Below are 15366 nucleotides of genomic sequence, written 5' to 3' on the forward strand. Positions count from 1 at the left end.
CTCCCTCGGCTCTCGCGCGGCACTCTGTCTTCCCTCTCGGTCGCACACTGAAGTTTTTTGATCGTTGCCATATTGGTGTGGCGCCCGAGCAGGCAGCAAACACAGAAAGGGCGGGCGCGAAAGCTACCTTCGCTCTCCCGTCGCTCTGACGTCGTCGACGTCACCCGGTCCCGGCCGGCCTCCGTTAATTTATGCTCGCGCTTCTCTTTAGTTGCTTTGCAAGTCTCGTGCTTGCAAAAACTCACGTTTTGCCGAGCTGGATTGTCGCCGCTATCACGCTATCACGCTATCGGGTTGAGAGTCGCAAACTTCCGTCGGAACGGGAGTCGGAAATCGCATGTGGCAGACTTCTTTCTTGTTGACGCGGTGGAGCCTTTCGGCCACTTCGCATGTGATAGCCAGTTTAACGTGTGCAGTGCAGCATCGATTGAGTTCATAAGTTATTGTATAAGCAGTTGGATTTGGACAATTCGGACAAATATGGATATGTCTAGCGCCAACTACCTGCGGCCTCTATTTTCGGGCTATCCCTTTCAAGGTAAGCTAACCGGAGGGCTTATCACCTACCAAAAGCAGTTAAGTCGACACACTCTAAATATAGCTTGGACATACTCGTAGTCGTTTCCACATTTAATGTGATTACAATCAAGCAATGGAAAATGGTATTTCGCCAAAAGACTGCACTCCGCTTTGTACATATACTTTATGTTTGGCTCTTTCCCATTTACAGGACAAGGTCGCGTTAACCAACTCGGAGGAGTCTTTATCAATGGTCGACCGCTGCCCAATCACATTCGCCTGAAGATCGTGGAAATGGCGGCCGGCGGAGTTCGTCCCTGTGTGATTTCCCGCCAGTTGCGCGTCTCGCATGGATGTGTGTCGAAGATTCTTAACCGTTATCAGGAGACGGGCTCGATTAGGCCCGGGGTCATAGGCGGATCGAAGCCCAAGGTGACCTCGCCCGAGATAGAGACACGGATCGATGAGCTGCGAAAGGAGAATCCCGGCATATTCAGCTGGGAGATACGAGAGAAGCTGATCAAGGTGAGTTACACGGTGGCTTACAGACACCTGCACCTGCACGACAACAGGCAGCAATAAAATGTGCCAAAACAAAGGGTCCAAGGACTTTTGCTAGGCCCACCAGTAGCCATAACCGCATGGTCGCATGGGCATTATGTGCGGACAAGAGATGCACCAATACCAACTGATTCGCAAAGACCATTCGCCGGTCGTTTACTTCCGTTTTCCGAAAAGTCACGTGGCAGACTCGGGCCGCCCGCTGTCTTTGTTGTGGCACGTTGCCGGTGACATTTCTCCGGTCCGGTCTTTGCATATGCCGGCTGCTGGCACTAATTGCCCCAGGATAGATTTTGAACTTGGCCGCCCATTGACAAATTTGTTGTACAACGGCGACGACAAATTTTCGCATGCCACCCATACCGTTAAGAAATCGATTAAACCATAAAGAGTAGGCTGTGGCAGATGCTGTCGCTGTTTTTGTCGCTGGAGGCAACAAGGTGCGAAAAAAATACATATATTTATCTTGCCTTTTGGCTTTGAGGCATCGCTCCAAACTTCCGGCTTGACGCGCCAAAAAAAAAGGAATCAGGTAATATAAGGCTATAGTCAACCTACTTAACGCTGCCTACACTAAAAGAAAATGGGTTTGATGTAGGATTTTTCTTTACCATCAGTATGATGTTTCTGTCATTCGACCCCTCAGTGTACCTTCGGCAGGTTATTCGCTTATTTGTGATCTCAGCCCACCAGCCAAACTTAATTCATGTCACGTTTTATTGGACGATTTAAAAATCAAACAAAAAACTTGTACGGAGTGGAGTGTCTGTCCCCTTGCCCTCTTTCAACCATTTCAACCAGTCAACCTAAAAATCAAAGCCGAAAAAACCCAAACACCTCGTCACAATCGCACATGCTCTGCCATTATTTTTCCACAAATTAGCGTTAAACTTTATGGAAGATAAAAAACACACACAGAAACACACTTGAATCAGGCAAGCGGAAAGCAAAGTCAATGGAGACGGAGCTCCAACTGATTTCTGAACCTACGCCAATATAGCTTATTCATGGACATCCGACTCCCAGAGCAGACCAACTGTCTCGATGTTTGGCAGGGCACCACCTTGGAACCCTGTTTGGATGGATGGACGATGACGGCTGTCTTGGAGTTGTTTTTCGCCTTTCGGCAAGTTTATATGCACAGAGGATGAGAGATACATTGTATTCGCATATTCATGCGCCAGCCCCTTTTGGCGGCTCATGCCGGCCTGCTCTTTATTTGAAGCCGCAATTAGTTACACTTTATGTAGCGATACCGATTCGGGCGACCATCGATATGATCGGGCCAGATATCGCTCACGCACACAATTGCATCGCCGGTTGCATCACTGCACCGTCCTGTATCTGTGAGATGCACCCTGTGTGTGCAGTAGGCGTAAAAACAGCCTCCAGGTGCGCTTCACGCTGAATTAGAATGCGCTATCGGCATCTCTCTTACTCTATAACTTATCTGGATTTCTCTCTTTGTGTGCCCCCCTCCTGTCCCTGTCTGCACAGATACCATTTGGTTGGAGGCAGTGTATCCATCGATGATCGTGATTGATTTTACTGATAGTTACTGCCCATTGGTATTGTCGTGGAAGTGCTCGCAGTTTGTTGCACGCTGATGAAGCCCCACGCTGATGGTTCCCCACTTTCGCTAACAAACTGCTGACTTCCAAGAAACTCGATTAATTAAAAACTACAGACTACACCTGTCACTCAAGCCAGACGCTAGCGCAGCCCCAAACGAGGGGGAACGTTGTGAGTTGCTGCGGACACCGCAACTCTACATTTATACCCGATACTTAGTCAGTATGACTCTCCTCCGGCAGACGCCGCTAATATTAAACGACACGACAAAGAGTGCGTACGAGAGAGACAGAAAATCAGTCGGGCGCTGCGTAGCCACTGCAAATAGATTTGTTGCTTTTGGCTATACAAATTATCCGATCTGATCCAGATTCAGCAACCGGATAGATATGGTCATTTTCTATGATTGTGCGTTTTTAGTTTTCTCGAATCTGCAATATTGTGGATGCAACAGATTTTCGTTCTTTGTGTGGGCAGAAGAGGGTGGGGCGAAATTTTGAGATATACTTTTTATAGTGACATCTTAAAGGAGTGTGTGTACCAAATTTGGTTACTCTAGCCTTAATAGTCTCTGAGATTTGTGGATGCCTCAGATTTTCGTCCTTTGCGGGGGCGGAAGGGGGTGTGGCGAAATTTTGACACAAAATGGTCAAGGTCCGATATCACAGGAGTGTGGATACCAAATTTGGTTGCTCTGGCTTTTATAGGTTCTGAGATCCTTGAACTCATATTTTGCAATTGGCAAAACCGACCATGAAACCTGTGTGTTAGAGAGAGACAGAGCGAGAAAGAATGAAATTGTTTTCTTGATTCTGGCTATAATAATTATACGATCTGGTTCAGATTTTGCACTCTAGAAGATATAGTCATCCTCTACGATTCTACGATTTTCAGTTTTCTCGTATCTTTGAATTTGATAATGCCACAGATTTTCGCCCTTTGTGGGGGCGGAAGTGGGCGTGGCAAAGTTTTGAAATATACTTGTAGCAGTCACATATCACAGAAGTCCGGATATAAAACGTCGTTGCTCTAGCTTTTATAGTCTTTGAGCACTAGGCGCTGATAGGGACGGACAGACGGACGGACGGACAGACGGACAGACAGACAGGGCTCAATCGACTCGGCTATTGATGCTGATCAAGAATATATATACTTTATGGGGTCGGAAACGATTCCTTCTTGACGTTACACACAATTCCATTTTATCGGGTATAAAAATACGATCGCAGAAGGGAATTAATACTCAAATATGTAGATAAATATTTCTATACGATATGCTCAGGAATAAAGCGCAGTCAAGTGTCAATCCAACTGTCAACTAATTAATTAAATTTCAATTGAAACGGCTAAGGCAGAATCCAAGAGAGAAGGCAAAAATGTATCTCGCAGTCGGGGGCTCGTTCGAGTTGGAGTTCGAGATCGGGACCGAGTTTGGAATTGAAATTGTGTTTGGGATCCAGTTGTCAGTTGATACAAGATAAGCCGTCACACATTCCAGCTGGACAACCGGCTCGGTACGGTACGATAGGATAGGGTAGGGTAGGCAGCCCCACCACACTCATAAATAACGTAACAAAGTCCAGTTGAAAATCAAAACACATTTCTGTTGTTGTATTTATGACACATTCAATAGAAATAGGAGTCGGTAGCCAGAGCTAACCAGACAGCCCACGGCGTCCGAAGCTACATACAACCCGTACCCGTGCCCCGTTCCAGACTGGACAAAATGTCAGTTTCGGTTTCCGTGCTCGGCGTCTTGTCTTGTCTTGTCTGGTCTGGTCTGGTCTGGTCTGGTCTGGTCTGGTCTGGTCTGGTCTGGTCTGGTCCCTGTCTTGTCTATGAGGTGCCAGTTATGCCACCTTTGTTCGTTCAAGAATTAGCCACAAACCCCAAGAGAGAGAGAGCGAGAGAGTCATGATCATTTCGTCAGTGGAAAAATATTATTAATCATGAAAATGTTTGCGGCACATGCCACTCCATTTGAGCAACCGACTGGCCCCAGACCTCCTGTAACCAGTAACCAGTAACCAGTATCCAAGTACCACGAATCCAGTACTGAGTCGGTTCTCCCTCCCGATCTGATGGCGCGTCGCACAGTTGCGCTTCGTCTTGCAGCGATTAGCTGCAACCTGGAGTTAAAGTTGAAGTCGACATGTTGCTCTAATGAAAACTGACAGCTTTCGGTGGCTTAGAATGAGGAATTGGTTTGTTCCGATTTCGAATTGATTTCGGGATCTGATTTAGGGTTTCCCGAAGAAAAGGGGTAGTATCAGATCAGTTATTCTGCTCGATAACATATTGTCTGTATGTATTTCAAACAGAAGCTTGCGTACTACTCAAGGAAATCATGTCAAGGAAAGAAAGAGCTTAACTTTGCACCTGAGAGATTAAATTTACGTCGGCCCATCTCCTGTAATTTGATTTCCCGCCGCATACTTCTCTCTACATCAAATCTCAACACTTGTCTCGCCTCTTAATGCAACACGCGACACGGGCAGGGCAAACGGCATCGGGTAGAGATAAATTCTCATGCCTGGCCTAACTCTGGGCCTGACATTTCCCTAATTGGATTACACGACCAAGATGGGGCGAAGTGGAGGGGTGAGAAAGACAGCTACATGAAAATTGTCCAAACACAAAGAGCTGCCCAGCAACTGTAGCATTAATGTCAGAGCTCTCAAAATTGTACCCAAGATGTCCAGCATCTGTGCAGGGTATGCCATACAGGCATATATTATCGGGTCAAACAAAAAAGTAGCTATTTAGCCGGCCTTCTTTTATCTTAATTGGTTTTGATTTGTGTGACTTACGATGCTCATTATAGATCGAACTTTAAACTCACGTCTAATCGGAAACCTTTATTTGTTGAATACAGGAGGGCTTTGCGGATCCACCATCAACGTCGTCCATCAGCCGCCTGTTGAGGGGAAACGATCACGGCAGCGAAGACGGTCGCAAGGACTACACCTTACACGGAATACTTGGCGGTAAGCAAGAGCAAGATTGCCATGATAGAGAAACCAATTTGGGAATGTGGAGAGGTAATCTCGTTGTGAAAACCAACGATCATTTATTTAATAATTTCGGAAAATCATCATCAAATCATTTGTAGCTCAAATCAACAAACTTGTGTCGGCAAAATTGCTTTGATCGTCTTAGAACGAGCGACTTAAACTTAACTCAAAGCCGCTCAGAAAGGGGAAAAATACTACAATAGACCGCTCTGCGGTCATACGATAACGATCTCGATCGCTTGTTGGCTATACACAACCGAAATAGGTATAGATGATGACACCTGAGAATCAAAAGTACACAGGATTCCAGATTCTTTTTTCACAGCACAGCCCAAGCCCAAGCCCAGACCAAGACCGAGTTCCAGTGCCAGATCCAGTCCCAGTCCCAGTCCCAGTCCCAGCTAATAACACCGCTTTCCACTGCCTTGTCTTGCTCTGCCTTGCCTTGCCTTGCGTGAGATCTCATCTTTCTCTCCCTTTCCGACCCTCACACTTTGAGCGGAGCCAATAATCACACTAAATATGCAAAGTCATTCGATAAACGATCGGCGGGGTCAAAGCGGTGTCTGTTGGTTGGAAATTGAGAAGAAAATTATTTCGTATGATCTCCCGATGCATCATTAGACGAACACTGTAGCACTGTAGCACTGAGAGCACTGTACTTGGATGATTTTTTATACCCGATACTCAAAATGAGTATTGGGGTATATTAGATTTGTGGTAAAAGTGGATGTGTGTAACGTCCAGAAGGAATCGTTTCCGACCCCATAAAGTATATATATTCTTGATCAGCATCAATAGCCGAGTCGATTGAGCCATGTCCGTCTATCCGTCTGTCCGTCCCCTTCAGCGCCTAGTGCTCAAAGACTATAAGAGCTAGAGCAACGTTGTTTTGGATGCAGACTTCTGTGATATGTCACGGCTACAAGAATATTTCAAAACTTCGCCCCGCCCACTTCCGCCCCCACAAAGGGCGAAAATCTGTGGCATTCTCAAATTCAAAGATACGAGAAAACTGAAAACGCAGAATCGTAGAAGATGACTATATCTTCTAGAGTGCAAAATCTGAACCAGATCGTATAATTATTATAGCCAGAATCAAAAAAACAATTTCATTCTTTCTCGCTCTGTCTCTCTCTAACACACAGGTTTCATGGTCGGTTTTGCCAATTGCAAAATATGAGTTCAAGGATCTCAGAACCTATAAAAGCCAGAGCAACCAAATTTGGTATCCACACTCCTGTGATATCGGACCTTGACCATTTTGTGTCAAAATTTCGCCACACCCCCTTCCGCCCCCGCAAAGGACGAAAATCTGAGGCATCCACAAATCTCAGAGACTATTAGGGCTAGAGTAACCAAATTTGGTACACACACTCCTTTAAGATGTCACTATAAAAAGTATATCTCAAAATTTCGCCCCACCCCCTTCTGCCCCCACAAAAGACGAAAATCTGTTGCATCCACAATATTGCAGATTCGAGAAAACTAAAAACGCAGAATCATAGATAATGACTATATCTATCAGATTGCTGAATCTGGGTCAGATCAGATCATTTTTATAGCCAAAAGGAACAAATCAATTTGCACTGGCTACGCAGCGCCCGACGTCACGCTCAGACTAATTTTCTGTCTCTCTCGCACGCACTCTTTGTCGTGTCGTTTAATATTAGCGGCGTCTGCCGGAGGAGAGCCATACTGACTAAGTATCGGGTATAACTGTAGAGTTGCGGGGTCCGCAGCAACTCACAACGTTCCCCCTCGTTTTCATTAGGGCCGGCAGCCGAAATTTTGTGATCAGGTTTTTGGCAATTGTTAATTTTGCGAACACTCTGTGATATTTTGCCGGCCTCGTCCGCCTGTCACAACAGAGATCCCGCCTCACAATGGCTCAGAGGGCGAAACCCTTAGTTGTCACCTTGACGTTGTCCTTCTGAATGAGTGCAGGCCGCATTCATGCAATGAATAATACAGGAATTTTAAGGGGTTTCCGTTGCCTTGAAACGAAGTCATGTTGTTTATATTTCCTTTTTGGTGTTTGCAAAATGCCGAGAGAAATGCTCGGATGTGCCGGTGGGACATCAGGTGGATTTCTGAGCGAAGGGTGGCTAAAATTTGAATTTAAGGAATGATCTGACAGTCTGACCTCTACACTTTACGTTCAAGTTGGATCTCTTTTGTCAGCACCTGTTTACATAACCAATTTGAGTTTTTGCCGAGCCCGACGAACATTAATTATGTACTAAGCATAATCTATATAACCCTGCCGCAAAGTGGTCATTATGTTGTCGAAGCGTATAATAAGCTCACGCCCTCCCATCATAATTGATTCCTCTGTCCGCATCTCCATCCATGGCGATAGCCAGGCCTCGGACCATTATTACGGCCGTCCAGCAAGAGTAGCCATCTACCCGTCCTCGAGTCACAATCAGAACCCCAATCGGAACCGGCATCGCAGAGACACATCCGAAGATGCAACTGGCCAGACCCCGACTGCGTTGGAATCTCTGGGATCTGGGACCTGGGATAACAAAGTCGGTGCCGGTGCCTGTAATCAACGCCTTCTTTGCCGGCGACTGAATGATTTCTGGCCCTCACCTGAAGACACCGAAAATAAAATTATGCATTATTAAATATGTTGCTTCATCTTTTATTTCGCATATAATTTCGCTTGATTTTGATTTTGTACAATTTATAGGGACACGTCCGTTTCCGTCGACTTCTCCAAGTCCCAGACGCAGACCCAGCCCCTGCCTGCACTGCCCCTTCCACAGCCCCACCAACGACCATCTCCCCGGCTTTGATGGCTCATTGTCTCTGACTGCGTTTATCGGCGGCTCGCTTTCATCTTTCGTAAACCGAAAAACTATGAAATTTTTCCTTGGACTTCTCGGAAAACTGCAGCTTGATAAATTTTAATTGCACGCCCCAGTGAAGGCACAACAAAATAAAAAAGGCCGCTAAACGTTCGCCACGCCCTCGCCAAATATCCCGACAATAGCCAAGCTGTCTGATGTCTGATATCGAAGCCAAGAGTCAAAGTCAAGCCGCTTGCCTTATAAATACGCGTGCGATTTTTATTATTTAGCCCTGGGAATGCACAGCTCGCCCCCTCAAAGAAAGAAAGTAGGGCTACACAAAGAAATCAAATGCCAAAACACCGACAAGAAGTCAACGATAGAAAGAAAGAAGAAAAGACGAGGCCAACACTTGTGGCAATTAGTGGATAGAACAATGGCATCAAGAGAGGCCGCCGTGGGAATGGCCAGGGATATTTACAAAATATATTGTACATGCCCCCACCTCGATGGCCAGGACCAGACAAAGCGGTAGCGGTGCGAGGGCAGATCCTTTCCAAGTCCAAATACAAACAGGTTCAATTATTTGCGAAAAAAAACTTCGAGATGGCTGACGAAGACAAACGGACGCCGACCAAGGGAATCCAGTTATAGGAGCTCGGGTCACACCTTCTCTAATGCATCGCCACGGGAAGCCGAGGGAGACGGCAAGAGAGAGCCGCATTCTTGCAGTGTCACATGACAAATGATTGCACGGCGAGGAAGAGCTCGGCTTCTCGGTGATTGCGCAAAAATATCCTGCTCCTGCTCCTGCTCCTGCTCCGGCCCTACCATATGCATGTGCGTGCGGTCTATAACCCCGCAGCACTGACCCTGCCCCTACCCCTGCCACTCCTCGCTCACACATATGGCCTGGTCCCATGGTTCGACTTGAAAACCCATTAAAATCGTTCATGCCCGAAAAAAGTGTCAACGTAACAAAAGCATCGCTTTGACTTCAAATGCACCGATCTTGGGCGGCAACTTTAGTGCCCACCAGGGTGTCCTGGTGCGTTCTGTTTGATCTCATTGTGTCCCTGATCATCTCAGCCGCCGTCGGAGCACTGTTGCGCCCCCCGAGTCCATCTTTCGTGTTGATGAGTCACAAAATATTTTATTAACGCATTATCACACTTTAACCGACTTCTCTGTCTCTCTCTCTCTCTCTCACTCTTCCCTGTCTGTCTCTTCCTCCTTAAAACTCACAATTTTGCTCTTTTCCACTCTCTTTCTGTTGGTGCCTTTGCCGAGCTGGGCATCATCTGGGATTTGTATTGATCAAGTATTTGTATTCATTGTTATTAAAATTAGTTTCATTCTGACCCCGCCGGATTATGATTATAACTAATTTTGGTCTCATGTTCTTCTCCGCCATGTCGAAGTCTCGACGACTTTTTTAAATTAGTTTAAATGGGCTTCTGATGGGAGTATTTAGTTGTCCACTCGTTTGTATTTAGATTTTGGGCTCGAATCGGAATGGCTTTCCCATTGCGAGGGCGTTGAGAGCATAAAGTGTGGATACTTTATATCGGTGGAATATTAATATATGCGATGCAAGCATTTAAACAATAATTGGATGTTCATATAATTATACGGTCTTCAGAACTAAGCCGACTATCTATTCGAACCTCTTCTTCAATTTGAAACTATACTCGTGTTATAATTTTTATAAATTTCAAATATTCCACATAAAATACACAGGTACATGCGTCCATACTCTCAACTCAGCTCAGTTCAGAGCTTGTTAAACATACAAGCGGCATAAGTTTTAAAGCTCCTGTAATCCTTTTGCTGACATGAATCTGAAGGCTTAAAAAATAACATATCCGACTGAACTGAACCGAGCTGAGTTGGGTCCAGTTGGCCGGCCCCTTCAGCCATGCCCCAGTACATGTCGTATGGCCCCAAGATTTTTCAAATCCCAAATCTGATGTTCGGCGACAGAGCAAGCGCGTGTCTCGCACTGACAGCTGACAGTTTGGGCCTCTCTCCCCGGCGGGGCAGTGTAGGAAACGTTATTTAAGAATTGTTTTTCAATTGCAGTTTGATTCTGCCTGCAGCCCCAAAGACTTCCCCATCAGATGCACCAATTTCAATGGTAGGGCCAGTGTCAGGAATGTTGATTGATATGAGCTCCTATGATATGAGCTCAAATAAGATAATAGCCAAAGGCAGATTGATCTTTGCCACAACTCTGACAAAGGTCATGCAGCAGTTGTCCATCAGAAATGATTGGTCTCCAATAATTGAAATGAAACGAGGGGGAACGTTGTGAGTTGCTGCGGACACCGCAACTCTACAGTTATACCCGATACTAAGTCAGTATGGCTCTCCTCCGGCAGACGCCGCTAATATTAAACGACACGACAAAGAGTGCGTGCGAGAGAGACAGAAAATCAGTCTGAGCGTGACGTCGGGTGCTGCGTAGCCACTGCAAATTGATTTGTTCCTATTGGCTATAAAAATAATCTCATCTGATCCAGATTCAGCAATCTGATAGATATGATCATTATCTATGATTCTGCGTTTTTAGTTTTCTCGAATGTACAATATTGTGGATGCAACAGATTTTCGTCCTTAGTGTAGGCGGAAGGGGGTGGGACGAAATTTTGAGATACACGTTTTATAGTAAGATCTAACAGGAGTGCGGATACCAAATTTGGTTACTCTAGCTTTAATAGTCTCTGAGATTTTTGAATATCCCCAGATTTTCGTCCTTTGCGGGGGCGGAAGGGGGTGTGGCGAAATTTTAAAACAAACTCGTCTCGGTTCGATATATTAGGAGTGTGGATACCAAATTTGGTTGCTCTAGCTTTAGTAGTCTCTGAGATCTAGGCGCTAATGTTTTACTCTAAGCAAAGCCGCCTATGCTACGTGTGTGTTAGAGAGAGACAGGGCGAGAAAAAATGAAATTGTTTTCTTGATGCTGGCTATAATAATAAAACGATCCAATTCAGATCCGCAGTCTTAAAGATATGGTCATTCTCTACAATTCTACGTTTTTGGTTTTCTCATATCTTTAAAATTGTGGATGCCACAGATTTTCGTCCTTTGTGGGGGCGGAAGTGGGCGGGGCGAAGTTTTGAAATATTTTTGTAGCAGTGACATATCACAGAAGTCTGGGTCCAAAACATCGTTGCTCTAGCTCTTATAGTCTTTGAGCAATAGCCGCTGAAGGGGACGGACAGACGGACGGACGGACAGACGGACAGACAGACAGGGCTCAATCGACTCGGCTATTGATGCTGATCAAGAATATATGTCCTTAATGGGGTCGGAAACGATTCCTTCTGGACGTTACACACATCCACTTTTACCACAAATCTAATATACCCCAATACTCATTTTGAGTATCGGGTATAAAAATGGAAAATAATGTAAAAAGTTGCCCTGCCCGTTTGCCTTTTGCACTTTGCCTCAAGTTCATTTTATTCGACCACACAAGGCAGCAGGAGGCAAGTCGGTTCCCAAAGGTCCCTCTGAAGTACTACCTGCTGCCTGCTGTTCGACAAAACGCAACTTGAAATGACGCGTCGTCAAAAATGATGGAATACCCTTCCCCGATTACGAAGCCGCAGTAATTTATCAAAGCTTGGAGCTAGAGCCCCCAGTCGATTTTCCACTGGGTCCAGTCACCAAAAAGAAAGCCCCCAAAACCGAGAGACAGAGCAGCACCACGGTAGCCAGAGTGGTGCCGGAGTCGTTGTCGATGCTGGTGCCACAATAATAAAAGGGCCTTTGTTTCGAGCGCTGCTGGACTTTTTCCTCTCTCTGGTGGGCTCTCTTTTCGGTATACGAATACGAGCATTATTAATGGGCAAGTAACAACAAATTAATAAAATGTTTAACATTAAAAAACTAATTGATTTTTCTACCTTCCTCCTTTGTTTTGGTGTCGTTACCCGAACCCGTTTCTCTTTGTCTTCTTTCCATGGCTTCTCCATGGCTTCCATGGCTTCTGCATCGACTCCCCTTATTTCGTATAATTAAGTTTTATTGTTTCGTGTGCTGAAAGATTAATAGTGGGACTTCTGTATTTTATCATTCATATCCATTCGTTTATACTTAATACGCATGTGAACTTTTCGATTTCTTTATTGGACCAGACACCAGAGACCAAAAACCAGAGACCTCACTAAACTGTGGGCGTTCCGCGATCCGAGGTTTCTTCGCTTCGGCGGTTTCGCTTGAGGGGATTTTGGGTGTGGCCCGTGAGAGTCCGAGATGCTTATAAGCGTGCCGAAAGTTGGTTTAAAATACGTACGAATATAAGCTTTACTTAGCTTTTGCAAAGCTAAAACATTAGAAATTGAAAAGGTACATTTACCTTTAAGGTACTAGAACTTTGATTATATCAAATCAAAGAGACAGTTAAGTAGATCTTGAAATGATTCCTGCCTATTGAAAGATCTGACTTGTACTTCCCATTTTCTATAAACTCCTATTAATCATGTGTCTAAGTATACAGGAAATACACCTTAGCTGTTGAGTCAATTAATAATTTCACTTGACAGACCGGAAACGATTGACTCGAACAGTGACCGCAACAGAAAAAGGTCAGCGTTCTTAGGGATCCCCACACCCACAACCACACAATATGAACATTAAAATACGTTTGCATTCAGGTCGAAGGACGATCCATTTGATCGGACTAAAAGGTATTTCCGCTCATCAGCACCCACACGCATAAAATACACCGCAGGATTGTGGGAAAGACATGCACGGCCCTGTCCCTGTTCTGTTCCTTCTGAAAAATGAGCTTGTGATGTTGTTGAATAATTCCGATTATGGGCGATAGTTTCTCCGCTTTGATCCTAAGCCGGCATGGCATGGCTGTGACTCCGCCCCGCCTTGAAAACTCAGTTTATTGTGTAATGAGCTCTCCAAATAATTTGGCATGGCTCTGGTGTGCCACACGCCGCGCTTCAAGCCCGATTGCCAATGACGGCGGCGTTTTCCCTTTCGTAAACAGATGCCGAAGTTAATTGGCGCACTCCTCCATGGCCGCTGACAACTTGCCGATCATCTTCTTGTGTAATATGATATATTGTGTCACTTGTCAAGTGCTGTGACTTTTACGAGCTGCCTGCGGATACGCCCTCGCCACATTCGCAGCAGCTCGCCCTCCACCCTCCGATCGCGTCATCTTGCTGCCTTCTGTGTGATTGTCGGTGGCTTTTGACAGATTTGTTGCGCTCCCTAACATTTCAATTAATATGCAATGGCGCGCATTGAACGTCGACTCCCATTTATATGGAGCTATGACTTTGTACTGATCGTTGTGCTGGGGGTCACACGATCGCCGCGATCCACGTCGGTGGCCCTACGCGGTGGATCCGAAGATCGAACCACACCACATATATGATTCAGTTTTGTCGGAAGACAATGGGGCGTGGAGAATCGTAAGGCGTTCATAATTTTAGTTGCCTTTCAATAAAGAACCGAGTTCCCGCTGATGATAACTTTCCCATCCGATTCCAGGCCGCGATTCGGATATTAGTGACACGGAGTCTGAGCCTGGGATTCCGCTGAAACGCAAGCAGCGACGTTCCCGCACCACCTTCACCGCTGAGCAACTGGAGGCCCTGGAAAGGGCCTTTGCTCGCACGCAGTATCCGGACGTTTACACCAGGGAGGAGCTGGCCCAAACCACAGCCCTGACTGAGGCCCGCATCCAAGTCTGGTTCTCCAATCGAAGGGCTCGTCTGCGCAAGCATTCTGGCGGATCAAGTTCCGGTCTTTCGCCAATGAACAGTGGCAGTGCCAGTGTGGGAGTTGGAGTTGGAGTGGGTGTTGGTCCTAGCGGAGCTACGGCTCCCCTCGGCTTCGGTCCTCTCGGCGTTGGCTCAATGGCCGGCTACAGTCCGGCTGCAGAGACCACCGCCAATGGGGCAAGCCTCAACGATGGGGTTCATCATTCCGCTCATGCCCCAAGCTCCCACCACAGTGCAGCAGCTGCAGCGGCGGCGGCGCATCATCACACGCAAATGGGAGGCTACGACCTGGTCCAAAGTGCGGCCCAGCACGGATTCCCTGGAGGTTTTGCACAGCCCGGGCACTTTGCCAGTCAAAACTACTATCACCAAGGTACATGAACAGAACAAATGTTTATATTACGACCCTTTATAAACGAAGACTTTCCTATCTTTCGACGTATTTCCAATGCAGACTACTCCAAGCTGTCCATCGATGACTTCTCCAAGCTAACCGCCGATAGCGTATCAAAGATCTCGCCTTCCTTGCACTTAAGCGACAACCACTCGAAGCTGGAATCGCCCTCGAATTGGTCGCAGGCCGCATACCATCTCAACCAGTCTGCTGTGGCGGCAGCCAACTATAATGCCCACGTGGCCCAACACCAGCTCAACGATTATGCCGCAGCAGCGGCGCATGGGAATGCAGCAGCGGCCGCTGCATACAATCAGCCGTTGCCGGCGCAGGGTCAGGCCAAGTACTGGTCATGAGTTAATGGATCCGCCGGTGACGACACTCCGACGAACCGAACCCCATTCGACTCCGACTTTCGTGTCAGTTTTATGCATTTCAATTATCAGAGGCAGAGGCACATGTAAGCGTTAGACAACTATTTATACAATGCACCGTGAACGTGAATATGGAAAATATTGGCTTGGCTATAATTTAGGATTAGTCCGCTTACTACATGTGAATTACATGGCTTTTAGAGGCGCATTAAGGCTGGTAACGTGTTTCTATTTAAGCAGTCTATACACATAGATATACATACATATTTATTTTTATACTCTAAACGTGACGCGATATTGTTCAACATAAACAAAAGCATAAAAATTAAAAAATATATTTTTAATAAATGACATAGAAGTGAATTTACAAATGGTATGCAT

The 15366-nt window shown here is 46.0% G+C and overlaps 1 protein-coding gene across 1 annotated transcript; it reads left to right on the forward strand.

The window, feature by feature from the left end:
* The first annotated feature begins 136 nt into the window (after nucleotides 1–136).
* Nucleotides 137–15359, forward strand: LOC117193236 (protein gooseberry-neuro-like). The gene is made up of 5 exons (XM_033397985.1): nucleotides 137–538; nucleotides 731–1044; nucleotides 5528–5639; nucleotides 13985–14590; nucleotides 14672–15359. Exons 1-5 carry the CDS (start codon nucleotides 481–483, stop codon nucleotides 14965–14967), a joined length of 1386 nt encoding a protein of 461 aa, XP_033253876.1. The 5' UTR covers nucleotides 137–480; the 3' UTR covers nucleotides 14968–15359.
* Nucleotides 15360–15366: the final 7 nt, after the last annotated feature.

The sequence above is a fragment of the Drosophila miranda genome, assembly GCF_003369915.1.
Source record: "Drosophila miranda strain MSH22 chromosome Y unlocalized genomic scaffold, D.miranda_PacBio2.1 Contig_Y2_pilon, whole genome shotgun sequence".
Lineage (NCBI taxonomy): Eukaryota > Metazoa > Arthropoda > Insecta > Diptera > Drosophilidae > Drosophila > Drosophila miranda.